Source organism: Mustelus asterias, chromosome 10 (assembly GCF_964213995.1).
Source record: "Mustelus asterias chromosome 10, sMusAst1.hap1.1, whole genome shotgun sequence".
Classification (NCBI taxonomy): domain Eukaryota; kingdom Metazoa; phylum Chordata; class Chondrichthyes; order Carcharhiniformes; family Triakidae; genus Mustelus; species Mustelus asterias.
Genome location: NC_135810.1, coordinates 5,472,425 through 5,491,400, shown reverse-complemented (window position 1 = coordinate 5,491,400; position 18,976 = coordinate 5,472,425). Strand labels below are relative to the sequence as shown.

Below are 18,976 nucleotides of genomic sequence, written 5' to 3'. Positions count from 1 at the left end.
AGCTTTATCTAAAGAATGCCCAACCCATGTGTATTGCAGCTCCTTTGAGAAAAAGGCGAATATTCAATTAACCTTTTAAATTATTTTACTGACCTTACTGAGGTTTGAAGTGTCCCTTCTTGCCAGCCAATTAGCATTACCTGTAGAAACAGTATCTGTTATTATGTTTTCCAAATAAAATAGGAAATGTTTTGCAATATTTGCAATGCACCTTTGTTGTTCACTGGTCTAGTTAGTGTGAACCCCCCCCCCCCAAGCTCCTCCTAAAGGTGGTCAGACTTGACTTCTTTCTCCATGGATATTTTGTTACATATTGACTTGACTATTCCAGTGCCCTCCTGGCCACCTCCCATGCTTCTATTTATAAATTTGAGGTCATCCTTCCTCGCACCATGTCCCAGTCACCCATCACCCCTTTTCTTACTACTATTTTACTTACCTACACTGGCTACCTGTTAAGCAGCGCTTTTGGATTTAAAATCCTCATCCTTGTTTTCGTGCCCTCCCCATGGCCTTGCTTCCTGATCTCTATCCTAGGGTCCCACAATCATCCAAGATAATAGAGCTCTTCCAATTCTGTGTTGGCAGTTTTAATTATGCCACAATAGATGGTCCTGCTTTCTGCTGCCTAGGGCCAAAATTCTCGAATTGCCTCCCTAAAGCTCTGTCTCTCTCTCGTTCTCCAAGGTGCTCATTAAAACCTACCTCTTTGACAAACCTTTTGGCCATCAGACCTTGTATTACTCTGTGGCTAGCTGTCAAATTTATTTTAATAATGCTCCTATGCAATGTCTTGAAATGTTTTATTACATTCAGATGTAAAGATATCAGTGCAAGTAGTTGTTGTGCATAACTGCCAGTAACACAATAAAAGGCCTTTAGCACTCACCAGTTTGGTGGCTTGAAAGGTTTGCCGATTTTCTCATTGAGCTCAGATATTTTGGTGAACTTTAAAGAAAAGTTGTGGAGAGAACTTTAGCTAGTTAGACGAAAATTACAGGCTTATTGCTGACTGACAATGATGCAATTAGGAGAAGGTCAGTTTCAGATGCCCCTGCATGCATTGACTTCGAGGAGCTAATGAACAGGATTGAGTTTGGACACACCTCCTTTCTTCAACCCTGACTGTATTGCATTTGTGTGTTTGCCTACCTGTGTTCATCTAACCTTGCCCCTTGAGCATCCCCAATTTTAATTGCGCCATGGCTCCCTACAGCTGTTTGGGTACTTAGCTCTGGAATTTCCTTCAATATCTCTCTCGCTCCCCTGCTGCCTCACAAGTTCTCTCTCTCTTGCCCGCTGAAATATTCCAGCATTTTCTGTTTTGTTTCAGATTCCAGCATCTGCTGCAATTTATTTTTATATCAGCCATGATCATAATGAGTGGTGGAGAAGCCACAATGGGCCAAATGGTTTATTCCTCCTATTTCTTACGTTCTTTACTCTCATCTTCCTGCTCTTTTTACTTTTCTTTGGCCCACTCCTTTTCTTTCTCTTCCCCGCCTCCCCCTCTTTTTGATCATTTTTATCTTTGTTTTCCTCAGTCATAGAGTCGTACTGTACAAAGAACAAAGAACAATACAGCACAGGAACAGGCCCTTCGGCCCTCCAAGCCCGCGCCGCTCCCCGGTCCAGGATTGAATCCTGAATCCAGGATCCCCGCCCAATTTTCCAGCCTATCTACATACCAATATCCTATCCACCGAGCTGTCCCTCACAGCTACGATGCTTTGTTCATTACAACCTATTAACTCACCCCCACCCCCCTATTCCAGACCATGTGATCCCCAGGGAGAGGCAAAAACCCCAGGGCCAATATGGGGAAAAAGAAATCTGGGAAATTCCTCTCCGACCCCCTGAGGCGATCGAAACGAGTCCAGGAGATCACAATGGCCCTGATCGGAAAATGCTTCCCAACCCTAGTCATTTCCACTTCCATGAACACCATATGAATTCCCTGCCCCCGAGACAGGTTCCCAAAAGAGGCCCTTCAGCACATCAAGTCTGCACCAATAAACCTACACTAAATCCCACTTTCCAGCACTTGGCCCATAGCCTTGAATGTTATGACGTTTCAAATGCTCATCCACGTACTTGCTAAAGGTTGTGAGATTTTCTGCCTCTAGTACCCTCCCAGGCAGTGCATTCCAGACTCCCATCACCCTCTGAGTGACAACAATTTTCTTCAAATATCCTGTAAACCTCCTCCCCCCTCACCTTAAAATTATGTCCCCTCGTTATTGACCCTTCAATAATGAGAACAGCTACTTCCTATCCACCTGCCCGTTCCCCTCATAATCTCATACATCTCAATCAGGTCCCTGTTCTGCCTTCTCTGTTCTAAAGAAAGTAACCCGAGCCTATCCAGCCTCTTTTCGTAGCTCAAATGTTCATCCCCCAGCATAGTAACCTTACCAGCTTTGCTCCTTTTTGTTTTCTTCTGTTATTCTGTCAAACTTTGAAGGGAGGAGAAATGCTGAAGAAAGTAGCTCAAAGTTTTGAGAGGCAATGAAGGGAGATGCTGAGGGTGTCCATTGCGCTTTCTAATGGGTTGCTTGCCACAAAGAAGGCTGCTGGCCAATTGATTCCGCATGCCTTGAGATCTCCAGTAGTGTTGTATGATAGGAGGCCACAGACTATTTTCTGATGATGGATGTAGAAAGGAATTTCAGAATTCCGAATTTCCCCCACTTTTCAAGGTAGTGGCCATGGGATCTTCTAATTCCACCTGAGAGGGTGCAGAAAATCGGTGTCCTTTCCCCCAAATTCTTCTGAAATTTGTTTTTACAAGCAGCTAATATCTTTTAAAAATCATTATGGATTTACTCTTTCTGTACTGTAAACCTCTGCATTCTAATCTTATTCTATATCCCTTTGGTGACCTTAAATTCTTACACATCAGCCACTAGTGCAAATAGTTTTTCCTAATTCACATTACTTCAAGATTGAGGTTTAAATACCTTTGGGTCTTTTAAATTTGCTTTTTCTATTGAAAGTTTTCCAGGATATCAAATCAAATGTGTTACTTATCAACTCCTGAAAATAGTGTTGTCAAATCTAAGCGGTACCAGGGGATGATCAAGCTATACAGCACCATCTGGTGATGTGACAGGGAGCTGTTGCAGACCAGTGGAGATATTAATGTTTGAGGTCCCATTATAGCACCCCTAGTGATGTAACCAGTCAGTGTTCATATTTTAACATTGGTGTTCCAATCAGAAATGCTTACACTGCAGGTTTGAGTGAAGCTGGGGAAACACTAGGATTTTTAATATATGGAGGTGCTTGTATCTGTGCAAGTGGCTACAGGTCTTGATCAGAAGGAAAGGACTTTCCAAATGTGTGTCAGAGGGAACTGTATTACTCATTTAGTCTTTAGGACAATTTATTGTGCAAGGCTTTGGGGAGTGTAACTTGTAGAAAATTGATTTAAAGGTACTTTAACAGACATGTCAAAAAGTAATTCATGGCGTTTCATGTTGAAATTTTTGGTTCTGAGAAACTAAAGTTCAGTGCTGTTACACCGAGTGTACAAACGACATGTGAAGAATGCCAGAAATAATACAAGTTAAAATGGCGTGACTGAGTGCACTTTTTTTTCAACTTGTGGTAAATACTGACATTGATAATGACTGTTTGGTTCTGAATGAAAGTGTCTTACAGGGAACCTCAGTCACAGAATAACTGTGAACTTTATCCAAGCAGACTTTAGATGATAGACTTTGAAGGAGTGTGATTGCACTGTTACGATTGCAGGTCAGCCTAGTTCATTTCTCTTTCCCCTTGATAATGGGTTGTTATACTTGCCAAAAGAGGTAAAGAGGATTTGAAAGTATAAGGATGAAAACAATCCTGAAAAGACAGAAGAAGCATACACTTAGCTGTTTTTCTATTAAGTAATTGCTGTGCTAATGCTGCCCAATCCATGGGTGTGGACCAGCACAGAACAGGCTTGAAGTAAACTTAACACACACAAGGTAAAATGCTGAGGGTGCAGAAACTTATAGAAAGAGAAAATGCCAGAAATGTTCAGTCGGCCAAGCAGCATCGTAGGAAAGGTGCTGGCAACCTGGAAAGCCAGTTTCTTTTGGGGACAGGGAATCTCGAGAGTTCACTTCAGGGTTGCCACTGGCTGAACCTGACCTATGCCTTGGAAAGCAATGACTGCAGCACAAGTTCCATGCAGTATGAAAGCAGCTTTTGTTTGATGCCTTTCCCAGTTGTCACAATTATGCTGCTGGTGAACAAGACCGTCTTTCAGAATAATAACGGTAATAACTGTTTTTATTTCTGTTCGGTGCTGTGCGAGTATTGCAAACTTCTGATGCCTAAAATTTTTAAAATGGCTCTTTGTTGCTGCCAAGTTTGGCAGATCCAGCAGCAAAGGTTACTTTGATGTTGCTTCTGGCTGTACGAGATCCATACGTTTGGAACCAGCAGTACCCACTTGGCACTTTGGTAATCTAAAGGCACCTTTAGTCTGAGCTGACTGGCTGCTTTGAGCACCTCAATGTACCGTTTATCCAGCTTAGTATTCACTTCCTGCCTCTTAACCCTCACCCCAAACGTGGAAAAAAGATTTTGTAAAACCTTTTGGAAAATACACAATGCCGATAACTTTGCAATATGCTTTTGCATTATTTTCCATTTTGTGATTTTTATATTCCCATTCACAAAATGAACAAGGGTGTGAAGCAGTAGCGTTAACTGCCAGGTTAAACATTAATGTGTTTTATTAGCAATATTAACCTGTCTAGAGAGACAGAAAAAAATGTGCAGTAGTTATTTTTTGCTATTCAGCTGATTTTTATTTTAATGAGCTCTAATATTGATTTGATCTATGCAACACAGATCTTAGAATGACCCATATACGGCATTGGTTCGAACAGTGGTGAAACGAAGAGCATCTTGGGTCAGATATGAGAGAAATGCCCAAATATTTTCATTTTGAATCAACATCTTGCACTATATCAAACAGTGCAAGTTATTTTCTGAATGTCTCCACTTAATTTACTGTAGTAACCAGCTTAGTTATTGTGCTTTTTTTTGTGCTACTTACTAACTTCCATGTTCTAATGAAAAGCATGCTGCTTTGTTTTAGTGGTGAGTTTAACTCAGTCAAGATGGCAAAAGAATATTCATCAATAGTACCACCCTGGCATGAAATATTTAATGCAGGAATGTGGAATAAATTTGCAGATTAAAGGAAAATCTTGTAGAGCATACTCCCTTTAAAGTAACCCCCCCCCCACTGTTCATGGGAGAAAAGAGTTATAAAAATATTTATTACCTTTTTTAAAAGAATGTTATATTTCCTGTTCTATTGGGTGCCCATTATTTTGGATCTCCTTCCCCAAAGGATCAGCCCAGTGATACAGGAGGAGGAAAAACTGCTCGAGATTCAAAATTTAGAACAGTTTGGTAGGCAACCTACCCTGGGAAAACGCCCGAGAGGCAGCATGTGCCGCTTACCCAGCCAATTGCATATGTTGGCTCCAAGTTTGGATGCTCTCATTTGCCTCCTAGGCTAGTTTAGAGAAGCATTAAAATTAATTCACATTTAATACTACTGGAGTGATCCTGTCAATGGTGAGTGTTTGATTAGGAAATGTGATGTTGTTCCATTTTCTTAAGTCTTTTTTTTAAACATGATCATTGAAGAGGAAATACTGTCTCCTATATCCCCTGATTGCTCCCTTCCCAGACTTTCCTTTTTTCTTTAATGTTAATGCCCTCCCAATGAATGTGGACTGTAGAAATTTAAAGCTTTCAGCTTACTGATATCTTGGGCTTAAAACTTTCAGTGCTAACTCTGAACTTCTAAGTTTGAGCCTGATTGTTGTCCAATAACAATATCGGCATGAGCAAACAAAAAAGACAGGATGCCCCACCCTTGGCTGTGATTTAAAGTGCAATCATTGCAGGATCTGTTCTAACAAAGCCATCCTGTTTGGAAAATGTTTCCGCAAGAATCTACAGTGACATATCTTTATCAGAAAGTTTTTATGGAATTTATTGTGTGCCTTTGCTAAAGTTTGTAATCTTTAAGTTAGGCTTTCGCAGGAAGAAGGGAACCATAATCTGCCTCTTCATCTGCAGTTCCTGGAATTGTTACTAATTACAGTTTTAATTGATCGGACCCTTGAAAATTATTATGGTCTTGCGCAGGTTGTGTAGACTTGAGGTGGAGGGTTTTTTTTTCGTCGAGACTGTTTTAATCTTGAGCATTACACGCCAAGCAGCAGCAGCCGGGAGGAAAAAAAACACAGCTCTTTGTCAATTCATATTGCACAATATACAAGCATGAAAACCGTACAACCTCAGGAAAGAAATATTTCTGCTGCATGGCCCGTTTCATTGAGTAAGCTGCTTTATTCCTCCCAGTGCTTCCTTGTGTGAGGGAGAGGCGCTGCACTGAATGCCGGTTACTCCAGTTCCAGTGCAGAATGAAAGCAAGCTCATTAAATTTCAAATCAACCTAATTTGCACGCTGCACCGATTACCCAGACAATAAACCCAACGGCTGTTTGTTTTTATCAATCTATAGCATGTTTGCCTTTAGTTTTGCTAACTTTGACAATCAAACAAGTGAGAAACCTGGATGGCACATTGCAGATTTCTTTTAGTTAAGGTGGTGAGGTGCCAGTCACTGTGAGCCAGATTTTTGGAATGAGTTCCATCGCTTCTTGGCCAGGCTTGTGGGTGGAGTGCTTTATAATGGCAAATGTTCCACTGGAAAGGGTGGAAGGAAAATCTGATAATGTCCCAAGCCATCCTGCTGCAAATCCAGTCAGCAAGGGTGTGGTCTTTCATTTCAATTCCCCACATAACCACTTGATTGTGTAGTACCATTTGCTCACCACAAGTGTTCATGGAGGAAATCTATGTTGGATATTACTGTAAACAGGATTGTGCCATGTCTATGTCATGAAATTTAGACGGAGCTTTTTGCATCCCCTTTGTTTAAACTGGCTTGTATCTAAAAACAGACTGCGCAGTGACCTGCTAATATGTCTGGATGAAATGGACGAAGGATGTATTAAGAATATTCTTCTTTCAGAACAACGACAAGATTGTAAATTGCTCCCCACCCCCACACACATCTCTATATCCACAACCAGCAGCAGGCACCCTAAAAATGAAAACCCACACTACTGTTGCTTCAGTTTTTCATAGAAGTACATGTGTTTATTTACAAAGCAAGGTTAGGAGTGTCCATACTATATAGGTATTTTAGTTAACCTTGGATATGTTGAAAAAATGCACGGGTGGAGTAAAGGACTCATTCTTTGACACTGGCATCTTGGCTGGAGTTGTATTAGATTTTGGTCAAACCCAATTAGTTGGATTGGTTCTTTCAGGAAGTATCATAGCACCCCTCTCGAATCAGGTTGGGCTGTGTGACTGTAATACTGCAAGTTTACCTTTGTTGCAAAAGCAGGAAACATTAAATGAATCTTCAATGGTTTTGCTGTTAACTTGGAAAAAAGCATAGCACTTTTTAAAAAATATGTTGCAAAGTTTATTAGGTAAAGAAGGTTTGCATGATAATGAGGGGAAGAGTTTGTCATAAGCATGTTTAGCTGGGCAGCTAACATTGATCACTGCCCCACTATTGTCTAATTACACCATTTAAATATTAACAAAGATAGTATTAGCAAACACAAGATGCTTCTCCAAATTGTTCAGGAAGAGGGGGTTTTTTTCAGCAATATTTGCCAAACAGACTGTTGCGCAACAGATCTGTTATTGCCTGAAAAGATGGATTTGTGTTTTGGACAGAGATCTTTTGTCAGTTCTGAAAAGGGAAGGCAGGTGACCCTCTCTTTTTGTACAGGAAGCAAAAATGCAAGCCTGCTGGAAACAGTCAGCATATGCAAATAGCACAGCACATGTGTAAACCCTTCGACAGGACTAGAAGATATTGAAAATGAACAACATTTAAAAAGGAATAGAAACATAAAGATGAGAGAAAACACTTCCCTGTGCATATGAATGAAACAGTAAGAAGTCTCACAACACCAGGTTAAAGTCCAACAGGTTTATTTGGTAGCAAATACCATAAGCTTTCGGAGCGCTGCCCCTTCGTCAGATGGAGTGAAAATCATGAATGAAACAACAGACTTAAGTTCTTTACAGATAAAAAACTGAAATATTAGCATGATGTACTAAGAAACATAGTGTGAGAAATTTGAGATGTTGTTGAGTGAGGGAGGTACGGATGCTCACAAAAAACTGGCTACATGGAGCAGGATATAGCAGCCCAGGAATCTAAGAGAAGGAAGAAGCAGGTAACAGCTAGAGTACGGACTGCCCAAGCAGAAGTGTTTCTAAACCAAGTATTAACATGTCCTACTCTCTTGTGTTCTCTGCAGTCCTCCCCCACTCACTGCCTCTCACACTGACCTAACTCTGAGGTGAGAGGTGAATTGCCCCAAAACACTCAATACAAAAAAACATTTGAATGGACCAGCAACAGATACTTGTTTTTGAAAAATAAAAGCTAGACATGTGAAAAATCCAGTTTGTTTCTGTCCTTGTCCCTTGTCATCCAAATCCTGGAGCAGTCGAGCCAACCTCACCCCTGCCTCAGCTCATCTGCTAAAACCCTCATCCAGGTCTTCTAAACTTCTCCCCAGACTCTCTTTTTCATTTGTGGGACATGGGCCTCGCTGGCTGACCAGCATTTATTCCTAGTTGCCCTTGAACTGTGTGATCATTTCAGAGGACAGTTGAGAGTCAACCACGTTGCTATGGCTCTGGAGTCATATGTAGCCAGACCAGGTAAAGGTGGCAGATTTCTTTCCCTAAAGGACATTAGTGAACCAGATGGGTTTTTCCGACAATTGTTTCATGGTCATCAGTAGATTCTTAATTCCAGATTTTTTTTAAATTTTGAATTCAAATTCCACCATCTGCCATGGATGGGTGTAAGAGAAGTCTAGAAGTCCTTGCATCCTCCTGGCTGGCCTCTCGTGTTCTGTCTTCTGTCAGCTTGACATCTGCCAAAACTCTGCCCTTGTCCTAAATCACACCAAGTTCCATGCACCCATCATCTTGTATTCGTTGACATACAGTGGCTCCTGTTTATGCAACACCTCACTTTCAGAATTCCAGTTCTTGCTTCCAAATTCCAACGTGGCCTCGCCCAGACCTAGCCCTGTAATTTTCTCCACTCCCACATCTTAGTTATCGGCAATTCCTACAATTCTGACCTCTTCCACATCCCTCGATTTCAATTGTTTTTTACCCTTGGCAGCTGCCTAGGCCCATAAACTCTGAAATTCCCTCCCTAAACCTCTATGCTTGTCCACCCCTCTCTTTTTTTCCTCCTTTTAATATACCCCATAAAAACCTACTTCTGTGACCAAGCTTTTGCCCCATTATCTCCTTATGATGTTCAATGTCATATCTTGTTTTATAATGCCCCTGTGAAGAGCCTGGGATGTTAAAAGCACTATATTAATATAATTTAGGGGTTAACCTGGTAAGATTATGTAAAGACCTGAGGGAATAGAGGTTAATCATGCTGTTACAAATAATGGAATAACTGATGTCTTTAACATCATGCTAAATTAAGTAGCATCCAAAAAGAGTCAAGTCCTTAAAAGTGGAGATAATATTGGTAGCAGGGGACACAATAGATTCATTTTGCAAGATTTCTCTTTCACAATATTAGATACTAGATTGTTTTGCTCAGGTTTATTTTGTAGCTTCCCCACCATTGAAGAATAATAGAAAACCAGGTGGGAGTATGTGTTCTGTGGGGCTCTTAAAGATGTGCGGGTTAGGGTTGATTGGCCATGCTAAATTGCCCCTGAGTTTCCCGGGATGTATGGGTGAGAGGGATTAGCGGGGTAAATATGTGGGATGACGGGGATAGGGCCTGGGTGGGATTGTTGTTGCTGAATGACCGCCTCCTTCACTGTAGGGTTTCTATGATTCTATACCTATAAGAATATATGCTCCATTATGAGGTGCACAGAAGTTTCATAATGAATAACTAAGATTAAAATTGGAGAGTAATTTCCTTGAGCCACAATTCGTTCCTAAGTGTGCACATTTCCTTTTGTCAGTTCTTCATCTTGAATATAAGAAAGAAATTGGAGGCACGGGTGGCACAGCGGTTAGCACTGCTGCTGCACAACGCCAGGGGCCTGGGTTCTATTCCCAGCTTGGTGATTGTGCAGAGTCTGCACGTTCTCCCTGTGTCTCCGTGGGTTTCCTCCAGGTGCTCCGGTTTCCTCCCACAGTCTGAAAGATGTGCTGGTTAGGTAAGTTGGCCATGCTAAATTCCTCCCTCAGTGTACCCAAACAAGTGTCCCAGTGTGGTGACTAGGGGATTTTCACAGTAACTTCAATGCAATGTAAATATAAGCCTACTTGTGACACTAATTAATGAACTATAAAACTACAGGTTGCACGAATTGGAGTAGGCCATTGCAAAAGTTTTTTTCAAAAGTTAAACTAGCTTGGGGTTTAAGCCAGGAGTTGCAACATTGGAGCATTGGCCTCCCAGTTGGAAATAACATTTTGGATCTGAACTTTTTCTGCTTGCCAGTTTTGGTGGAATTGTCTAGACCATTTCCTGGCAGAATTACCCATTGCTGCACATAGTAATATGGAGTATTATCTGCGAGAATTATCTGGTTACCTGGGGATTAGCTTGAGAAGATTAAATATTGGGGAGGCAGTGGAGAATTTAATACTTGAATCGACCATCGTTGTTGCACAATATTTTCCCTAGTTCTTTGCATCTAGTGAGATCAAAAGCAACAAAGTCTAACAGGCCATGAATCCTTATTTTAATGGTCTTGGATCAGCAATGTAAAAGCAGATTTTTCCACTCCTGGCTGTAGATTAGTCAAACATTTGAGTGCAATAAAAAAATTAAAAGATTTTTAAAAATAACTTATAAATAAAAGTTTCAACCTTGTTCCAAATGTTTTATTGTGCTTGTCGAAAAAAAAATTACTGTTTATTACTTTGCTGCCAAAGTGCCTATTTGTTTTTGAAAAGTAGATGTCAAAACCCTTTCCAGTACTGGATGTAAGAGAAAACTAATTTCTATACTTGTGGAGACATAAATAAACCTTTATGCGCTTTTGGAGATGTTTGCATTTATGAGCATACCAAAGTCGACTCCAGATAAAGCTGTTGTTAATATTTAACCAGTGGGTGATGCTGAAGCACTAAAGTATAACTTGGCTTAAATCATATTGTGTTTTTGATGCTTTCTTTCATTTATTGAAGATATGAATGGCAACACGGGCCAACTCTTAGACCCTGTAATCAGTGGTTTTGCCTCATAACTGCACTCTGAAATGGTAGCCAGATAATTCTCGCCGGCATACTCCACATTACCATGTGCAGCAATGGGTAATTCTGCCACTCGGTTGTTTTCAAGTAGGTGACTCACCCCAACCTTCATGAGGGCAAGTAGGGATGGATAACACAACAACGCCTACATCCCATGAATGAATAAAAAATAAAGTCATGTAATGATTTACGATCTTATTACCCAAATCAAATGCACATTTTCTCTGATTATGAAGATATTTCATGCAGGCCATAGTCAGACCAAAGATAGATGGTAAGTTTATGGATAGAAAATAACATACAGTTTTGGATTTGTGAATGAGAAAGTTATGGTCATAACGTAATAGCATGGGCTTTTTCTTACTAGAACTGATGAGGTCAAGAGTGACCTGACGCGCACCTTTAGGGGCGGCATGGCAGCACAATGGTTGGCACTGCTGCCTCACAGCACCATGGACCCGGGTTCAATTCCAGCCTCCGGTGACTGTCTGCGTGAAGTTTGCACGTTCTCCCCGTGTCTGCGCGGGTTTCCCCCGGATGCTCCAGTTTCCTCCCACAGTCCAAAGATGTGCGGGTGAGGTGAATTGGCCATGCTGAATTGCCCCTTAGTGTCAGGGGGATGAATAGGGTAAATATGTGGGCTTGCAGGGATAGGACCTGCATGGGATTGTTATCGGTGCAGGCTTGATGGGCTGAATGGCCTCTTTCTGCGCTGTAAGGATTCTATGATTGTATGAAGATTGTGAAAGTTTATACAAGACAGATTTCACATTGAGATGGACACATTTAAAATAATTTCAACAAACTGGGGGGAAATGGATGATGGCTGCAATTCCGAATTGTCTGCCGTAAGTTTTTAATGAGATAGAATGTCTCTTGAGAAGGAGGAATATTTAAGGGGCAAAAGAAATAAGCAAGAACGTGAGAATTGTAGCCAAGAATAGATCAGCAACATCTTCAAATTTACATTTTCCCTCGCCCTCCCCATAAGCCACAACTTTTGTCAGCTTGAATATGTTACTGTTTCCACATTTAGCCCTATGAATGTTTCTCTTCTGATTTGTAGTTGTCTGATTCCTGAATTTTAACACTCGTACGTAAGATTAATTTTGCCATCTAGTGTTTTGTGAAAATTTTACATTAATATTTTAATCATACAATCCTAAATATTGTATCATAACATTAGTACTGAATTTGCTTTAGTACTTTATCAACTGGACTGCAGCTTCAGCACATTTGCATTTCAGTTTTGAATGATATTGACATTACATTTGGAACTGATGCTGTCCTATGTTTGGTTTTTAAGGCCTGTATTATTAGGTCTTGCCTATGTTTGATTTATTTTTCTCTGTGGTATTTTGAGCACTGTGCTAGCATATTGACTATGATCAGCATAACAAGTTTAATTTAAATCTGGTGGTTCTTTCACTTCTCTCTTTAGTTTTCAGTTTATTATAAGTCAGGAAGCCTCCTTTTTAGAAGTTGAGAGTCTGCGGGTGTTAAGCCACATGTGCCAATGTTAAACTCTCTCACGTTAAACTCTCCAGATGCAAGCATCTTCAGGTGACCCTGCATATTCTATGTGCTGCTCCCAAACTGCAAGGGTGGGAAGGGCAACCGTTGCTAATCTCATTAAGAGGGCCCAGGATTAGCCTAGCTTTCTCAAAACCTGATGGTTGTCCCTGATGAAGGAATTTAGCTGCTGGGCACAGGTTGCGTGCACTCATGTGCAACCACTCCACACAACTTATTTAAAGATCAGCCGCAGGAGGTAAAATTATTTAATTTTGAAGACTGGCAATAAAAATACATATTATAAAAATGTCTGCTGCTGCATTTTGTTCAAAGCTATTGAAATGAACAGTTTCCTCTACGCTGTTCTACATTGTTCAGATTCTGGTTATTGTATTTGATTTGCTACAAATAAAATGTTTAAACTAGCCACTGAAGTTTTGGATGGATGTTGCTGGAGCACATGCCCCCAAAATATAGAAGATTGTTATAAATAAATAATACAGTGCTCCGACAGAAAGTTGGATTATTAACCTGTACAGTATACTTTTAAAGTCTAATTGAATAGTATTTTGGTGTATTGTCTGGAAATCATTAATTCTGTTGTGCTTCATTGTTGCGTGTGTCTTATTACTGTCACGATAGTTGCATAGAGGTCGTCTGTGGTGGGGAAGCAGTTGGCTCATTTGGCTAAATGACTAGAGTGTGATGCAGAATGTTGCCAATGGCGCAGATTCAATGCCTGTACTGGCTGTGGTAGTTCATGGAGGCCTGTCCCCTCACCTTACCCCACATTTGCAGAGTAGTGCCCCCTTAAGCAATATGTTGTTTTTCCTCTAATAAAGAGATGCCTATGGCCCTTTGTGGATTATGGCTAATTACCTTACCTTTATAGAGGTCATCTTCGGTTACGTTTGAAAGAATAACATTCAGCAGTCAGAACAATTTAAAACTAAATTGTAATTTAAGTGCGTATTTTCAAATCGGATGTCGAGTAATTCAGCATCCTGCAATTATCTGGATCAAAATTTAACATTTGAGATGTGCTCATTTTTAGTTAGCATTCACAGGGTTAAAATCATGAAGGAAGTAGAATATAGCTGCCTCCTGTTTGACAGAATCTGCGCTGTTTACTTTCCCCACCCCCATTCCGTCATTACCTTCTGTGGTTCCCTTTCACTGCTTGGCGTCTGTAGATGTAAGTGTTCGCAGATGTTAGTGAAACATTGACTGAATTACTGTATGTCCATTTTCTTCCAGATAAGGGAGCTGAAGGCTGTGACTGCCCTTTCTTTATTTTAGAGGGTTGGGGTGGGGGGTGGGGGGGGGGGAGGGGGAACTAACCCCGGATGAATAGGGGGAATAGAGTTAATAGAAGTGCAGCCTGTAAGAGATGAGTTTCCGATCAGTTTGAAGCCAGGCACACAGTACCTCTGTGGAGCAGTGGGGCTGGTCTCATTGGGCTGAGGCATTTTCAATATAGAGAGCATAGTGTCATCTGGCACACTCAGCCATTTATGAGATACATCAGACTATTGGACTGCTGCCCAGAATATTGCCGCAATACTTGTTGCGATTGGCTGTTCCCTCCATCAAGCATAGTTTCACGAGGAAAGCCAACTCCTTTTTTTAATCTGCAATAGCATGGCTGACTGCAGTATGCTGCCTTGTTAGTACTGCTTCCGCTCTCATCTCGAGTACGTTGAAAGTGATCAACAGCTTCGTACAATATAGCAGTGCTGGTGCAAGTAGCGTGGAAGTTATTGTGCTAAAACATTGATTTTGCTTTTTTTTTTCTGTTTTTATCAACAGGTCAGTGATAAAAAGTGCCTTTACTGAAGTCTGTGTTACTTGGAACTGCTTTTAGGTCAATCTGCTCTTTTCAGACTTGTTTGTTGCCAATTAAACAAATGTCTGACCTAATGTGCAACTGAAAACAGAAAACGCCTCTGCTGCATCTGTAGCTGCTGCCTCATCTTAAACTGGCCGTGACACCAAAAAAAAACTGGGACAACAATCTGCTGCAAGAGGAACTAAACCAACAGAGAGCTGAATGTGCCGAATGCAGTAAAATCAATAACTGGAAGCGACTCGAACGCGATTAGTATTCAATCAACGAGTGTGATTGCATCAAAATAACTTTTTATTAAAAGCAGCAAAGTGCTGTGTCAGCAGAAGTACGATATAAAACAGCCGGACGTGCCACCAACAAGAAGGGGTTAAAACCCCACAACCGAAGGCCACAACTCCCAACTGGTGACCGATCACTTGATGAGTTGTCTGTTTTAATGTTGACTAGCAGTCAGCAAAACTATTCCCCAGCAGCATTTTATGAAGTAATTTCTTGCTTTTATGACCATTGAGAGGCATTTTTATATTTTAAAAAAAAGAGCTATATTTTTGACTTTAATTCTGTTGACTGCTGCGTTCTTCCCCCAAGAATCGTGATAAGTTGTTCTGAACCACGTTTCACTTTGACGATTTATTATGGCTGTAAACGTTACTCCAGTACGTGATACAAAATGGCTGACATTAGAAGTGTGCAGACAGTTTCAGAGAGGGACATGTTCACGTTCAGACCAGGAATGCAAGTTTGCACACCCACCAAAAAGCTGTCAGGTTGAAAATGGGCGAGTTATTGCATGCTTTGATTCCCTTAAGGTAAGGAATTTTAATGTTGAGCTTTTCAATAGTGCGGTTTCTAATCTTGTGGCACAATATCCATTGACTTGTTCTGTAAACCTTGGCGATTGTACCTTAGAAATGTGCATCCGCGTTAGAATTTAACAATTTTTAACAGTATTGAGAATTTTATTCCATGTTGAAATAAGCACTTACTAGTGGTAGGAACACTTTAATATCCTTCGGAGCCACAGTTGGGAAGGTTCATATGACTTTTACATATTTGCCTTGTAGCATCTTTGTAAATAAAGATTTTACCTAGCACTAATTATTATTTTAAAACCTTCCTGCCCTTGCTATGTGCTAGTTGGAAATTCTCTCAAAGTTTCTCGCAACTCCCAGCGCTCTCTACCCAATATTTTCCCATGGCTTATTGTAGGCTTATTGAACTATTTATTCTTTAACTCTTTGACGCCTTTTTTATCATCAAAACAACCATTCTTATTCCTGTTTTACGTGTATATGTGCACCCATGCGCACACTTCCATCTCTCATTAAAGCAGAACAGCACAAATTTGTGGTTCTGATGAATAAATCATCAATCTCCAGATCTAGTGTGCCATACAACAGTCTCCACTGCCAAAGTTGCCATTCAAAGCTCATCTGGATGGCAAAGGTTTCTGTTCTCCACAGTTAACCACTTCCCCATAATACTTCTGTTTTTCCATCTTCGTTTCCAATACTCAAGATAAGGAGCTTGCAGAGCATGTGTTTCCTCTCCCCTTCCATCCCAGCCTCCTAATTTTTCCAACCCTTTGTCACTCAGCCATTTCCTCCCATCGTCCCCATTGTCCTCTTCAGACTGTCTCTTCCATAGGATCTACCACTGTCAAGGGCAATTGGGATGGGTAACAAATGCTGACCTAGCCAGTGACTCCCAAATCCTGTGAAAGAATAAAAAAAATGCTCCTCAAATTTCCACCCTAATTTGGTTGCAATCCTAGCCCCCTTACTAGCTGATTATGTTAATAGCTCCCTTCCTTTTTAAGCATTGTCTTTACCTTTCAATATTGCTGCCTTCAACCCTTTACACAAAAAACCCACCTTTGACCCATCCATTGTCTCTTATGTTTCCTCTTTTAAGTTACCAGAATATGCCATTGTTTCACTGTTCCATGACAGTCTTTGTAATGTTGACTATGCTGCTGTGTCCTCTCTTCACTGCCTAATCTTTTTGCAGCTTCCAGCACTGGTTGATCCTATACTCTTGTGGTTCTACCCTTGTGTGGTTCGAATCCTGTCTTTCTGGACACAGCCAGCACACCTTTATCAATAGCTTGCCTTTTCTTCCCAGTTTTATTTTTGTGGGGGTCTTCTGTGGATCTATCCTTGTACTTCACCTTTTCCTAATTCCAATGCTGTCCCTTTGAATCATAGAATCCTTACAGTGCTGAAAGAGGCCATTCAGCCCATCAAGTCTGCACCGGCTGTTCAATAAAGCGTATTACCCAAACCCTATCCCTGTACCACCATGTATTTACCCTGCTAATCTCCTGAACCTAAACATCATGGGACACTAAGGGGCAATTTACCATGGCCAGTTAACCTACCCTGCATCTTTGGCATGTGGGAAGAAACCGGAATACCCGGAGGAAACCCATGCAGACATGGGAGAACTTGCAAACACCATACAGACAGCAACCCAAGGCTGAAATGGAACCCGAGTTCCTGGCGCTGTGAGGCAGCAGTGCTAACCATTGTGCCACTGTGCCACTTTGTGGTGACATCTGCTGGCATGGTCAGCATCCACAGGCACACTAATGACATCAAGCTGCACCTTCATATCACTCGGCATTTCTGTGCTGTCAGACTGCCCATTTGATGTCAATGTCTTGGGAAAGTTGCAGGTTTCTCCAATTGAATGGCAGGGAAACCCAAACCAGTGTTTCTGATCCAAAAGCAGAAAGTGCAGCATTTTCTGTTTTTGTTTAAGACTTCCTGCATGCACAGTGTTTTGCTTTTATTACCATTGTTTTTGTTGCCCATCACAAACTCAGTCTTTAATGCTGGTTCCATCTTCCTCCCTGGCACCACCCTTTGAATGAACAAATCATTCTGCTTGATCTTGATATAGGTTTGAAATCCTGTATCTCTGAGACTGCGTACTTCTACCTCCATAGCATTATTTGTCTCATTTTCCCCTTCTCTCTCTGCAAGCTGAAATCCCTCTCAAAAGTTTTGTCACCGTTTGAACTTGATTGTTCCAAAGCTCGCTCTACTGACTTTTCTTTATCGACACTGCATAGACTTCCAACTTGTCCAGAATTCAGTAGTTTGCTGTGCATGCCGAAAATTAGAGTACTGCGGATGCTGAAGACCTGAAGTAAAAACAGAAAATAGTGGTATTGCTCAGCAGGTATGGCAGCATCTGCAGAGAGAGAAACAGTTAACCTTTCAGTTGGATCGCATTTCTCCAGCACTGGGAGAAGTTAGAGTTATAATAGTTTTTGAACAAGGGGTGGTTAGGTCAAGGACAAAATAGACAGGTATATGATAAGGTCGAAGCAGGAGAGATTGAATGACAGGAATTAGTCTTCAAGGGCCAGAGTTAATGGTGATGGGGCAAGAAAATAAACAAAAGCTGTGCCTAGAGCAGATGTGCTTCTGGATGATCTATGCCCATTAGCCCATCCTTGCAGACTCGCACAATTTCAATGCTCCCAATACTTTAAAATTTAAAATTTCCACAATCGTTTTCCAGTCTGTCCATATCGTTCTCTACTGCACTTGTGTGACCTTTGTCAGACTTGACCTCCCATACCCTTCAGTCTTCTGGCTTCTATACTCCATTCCTTCTGTCCCACTGCTTTTAGCAGCATCTTATTTGAAACTCCCTCCCAAGATCCCTCTACTTTGCCTTCTGGCAAAGTAATGTTCCCTAATTCCTAATTTCTTTCCAGCCCAGTCCTAGATAATCCTGCTATCCCACAAAGTGTCTGGGGATGTTTCATACATTAAAGACATTATACAAATAAAAGTTCTTTTTGTTGTAATAGGAGTGTCAAGCTATAGTCAAAAGTGCTTAATATCTCATTTTGTGGTTTTTATGAAGGTGCCTAAACAATTTAGTTTGATCACAGTGAATTTCTTAAAAATCATTCGTGGGTCATGGGCGTTGCTGGCTGGCCAGCATTTATCACCCATCCCTAGTTGCCTGAGGGCAGTTGAGAGCCAATCACATTGCTGTGGCTCTGGATTCACATGTAGGCCAGACCAGGTAAGGATGGCACATTTCCTTCGTAAAGGACATAAAGGTTTTTCTGACAATTGACAATAGTTTCATGGTCATCAGTAGATTCTTAATTCCAGATGTTTTTAATTGAATTCAAATTCCACCTTTGCTGTGACGGGATTCGAACCCTTGTCCCCAGAGCATTAACTGAGTTTCTGGATTAATAGTCCAGTGATAATGCCATTAGGTCATCAACTTCCCTCGTGTTTGTGAAAACATACACTAATCAGA

At 41.0% G+C, this 18,976-nt stretch overlaps 1 protein-coding gene across 16 annotated transcripts in view; it reads left to right on the top strand.

The window, feature by feature from the left end:
- mbnl2 (muscleblind-like splicing regulator 2) overlaps positions 1-18,976 on the top strand; it is a 114,008-nt gene that overhangs the window by 19,547 nt on the left and 75,485 nt on the right. For 12 of the 16 annotated variants that reach the window (XM_078221515.1, XM_078221528.1, XM_078221522.1 and 9 more), the window contains exon 2: positions 14,644-15,492. In XM_078221515.1, the coding sequence (XP_078077641.1) occupies positions 15,319-15,492 (174 nt within the window). In that variant the 5' untranslated portion in view covers positions 14,644-15,318. Of the gene's footprint in view, positions 1-13,989; positions 14,030-14,429; positions 14,529-14,643; positions 15,493-18,976 lie in introns of those variants that run through there. The other 4 variants (XM_078221514.1, XM_078221513.1, XM_078221525.1 and 1 more) reach the window with 4 other exon arrangements.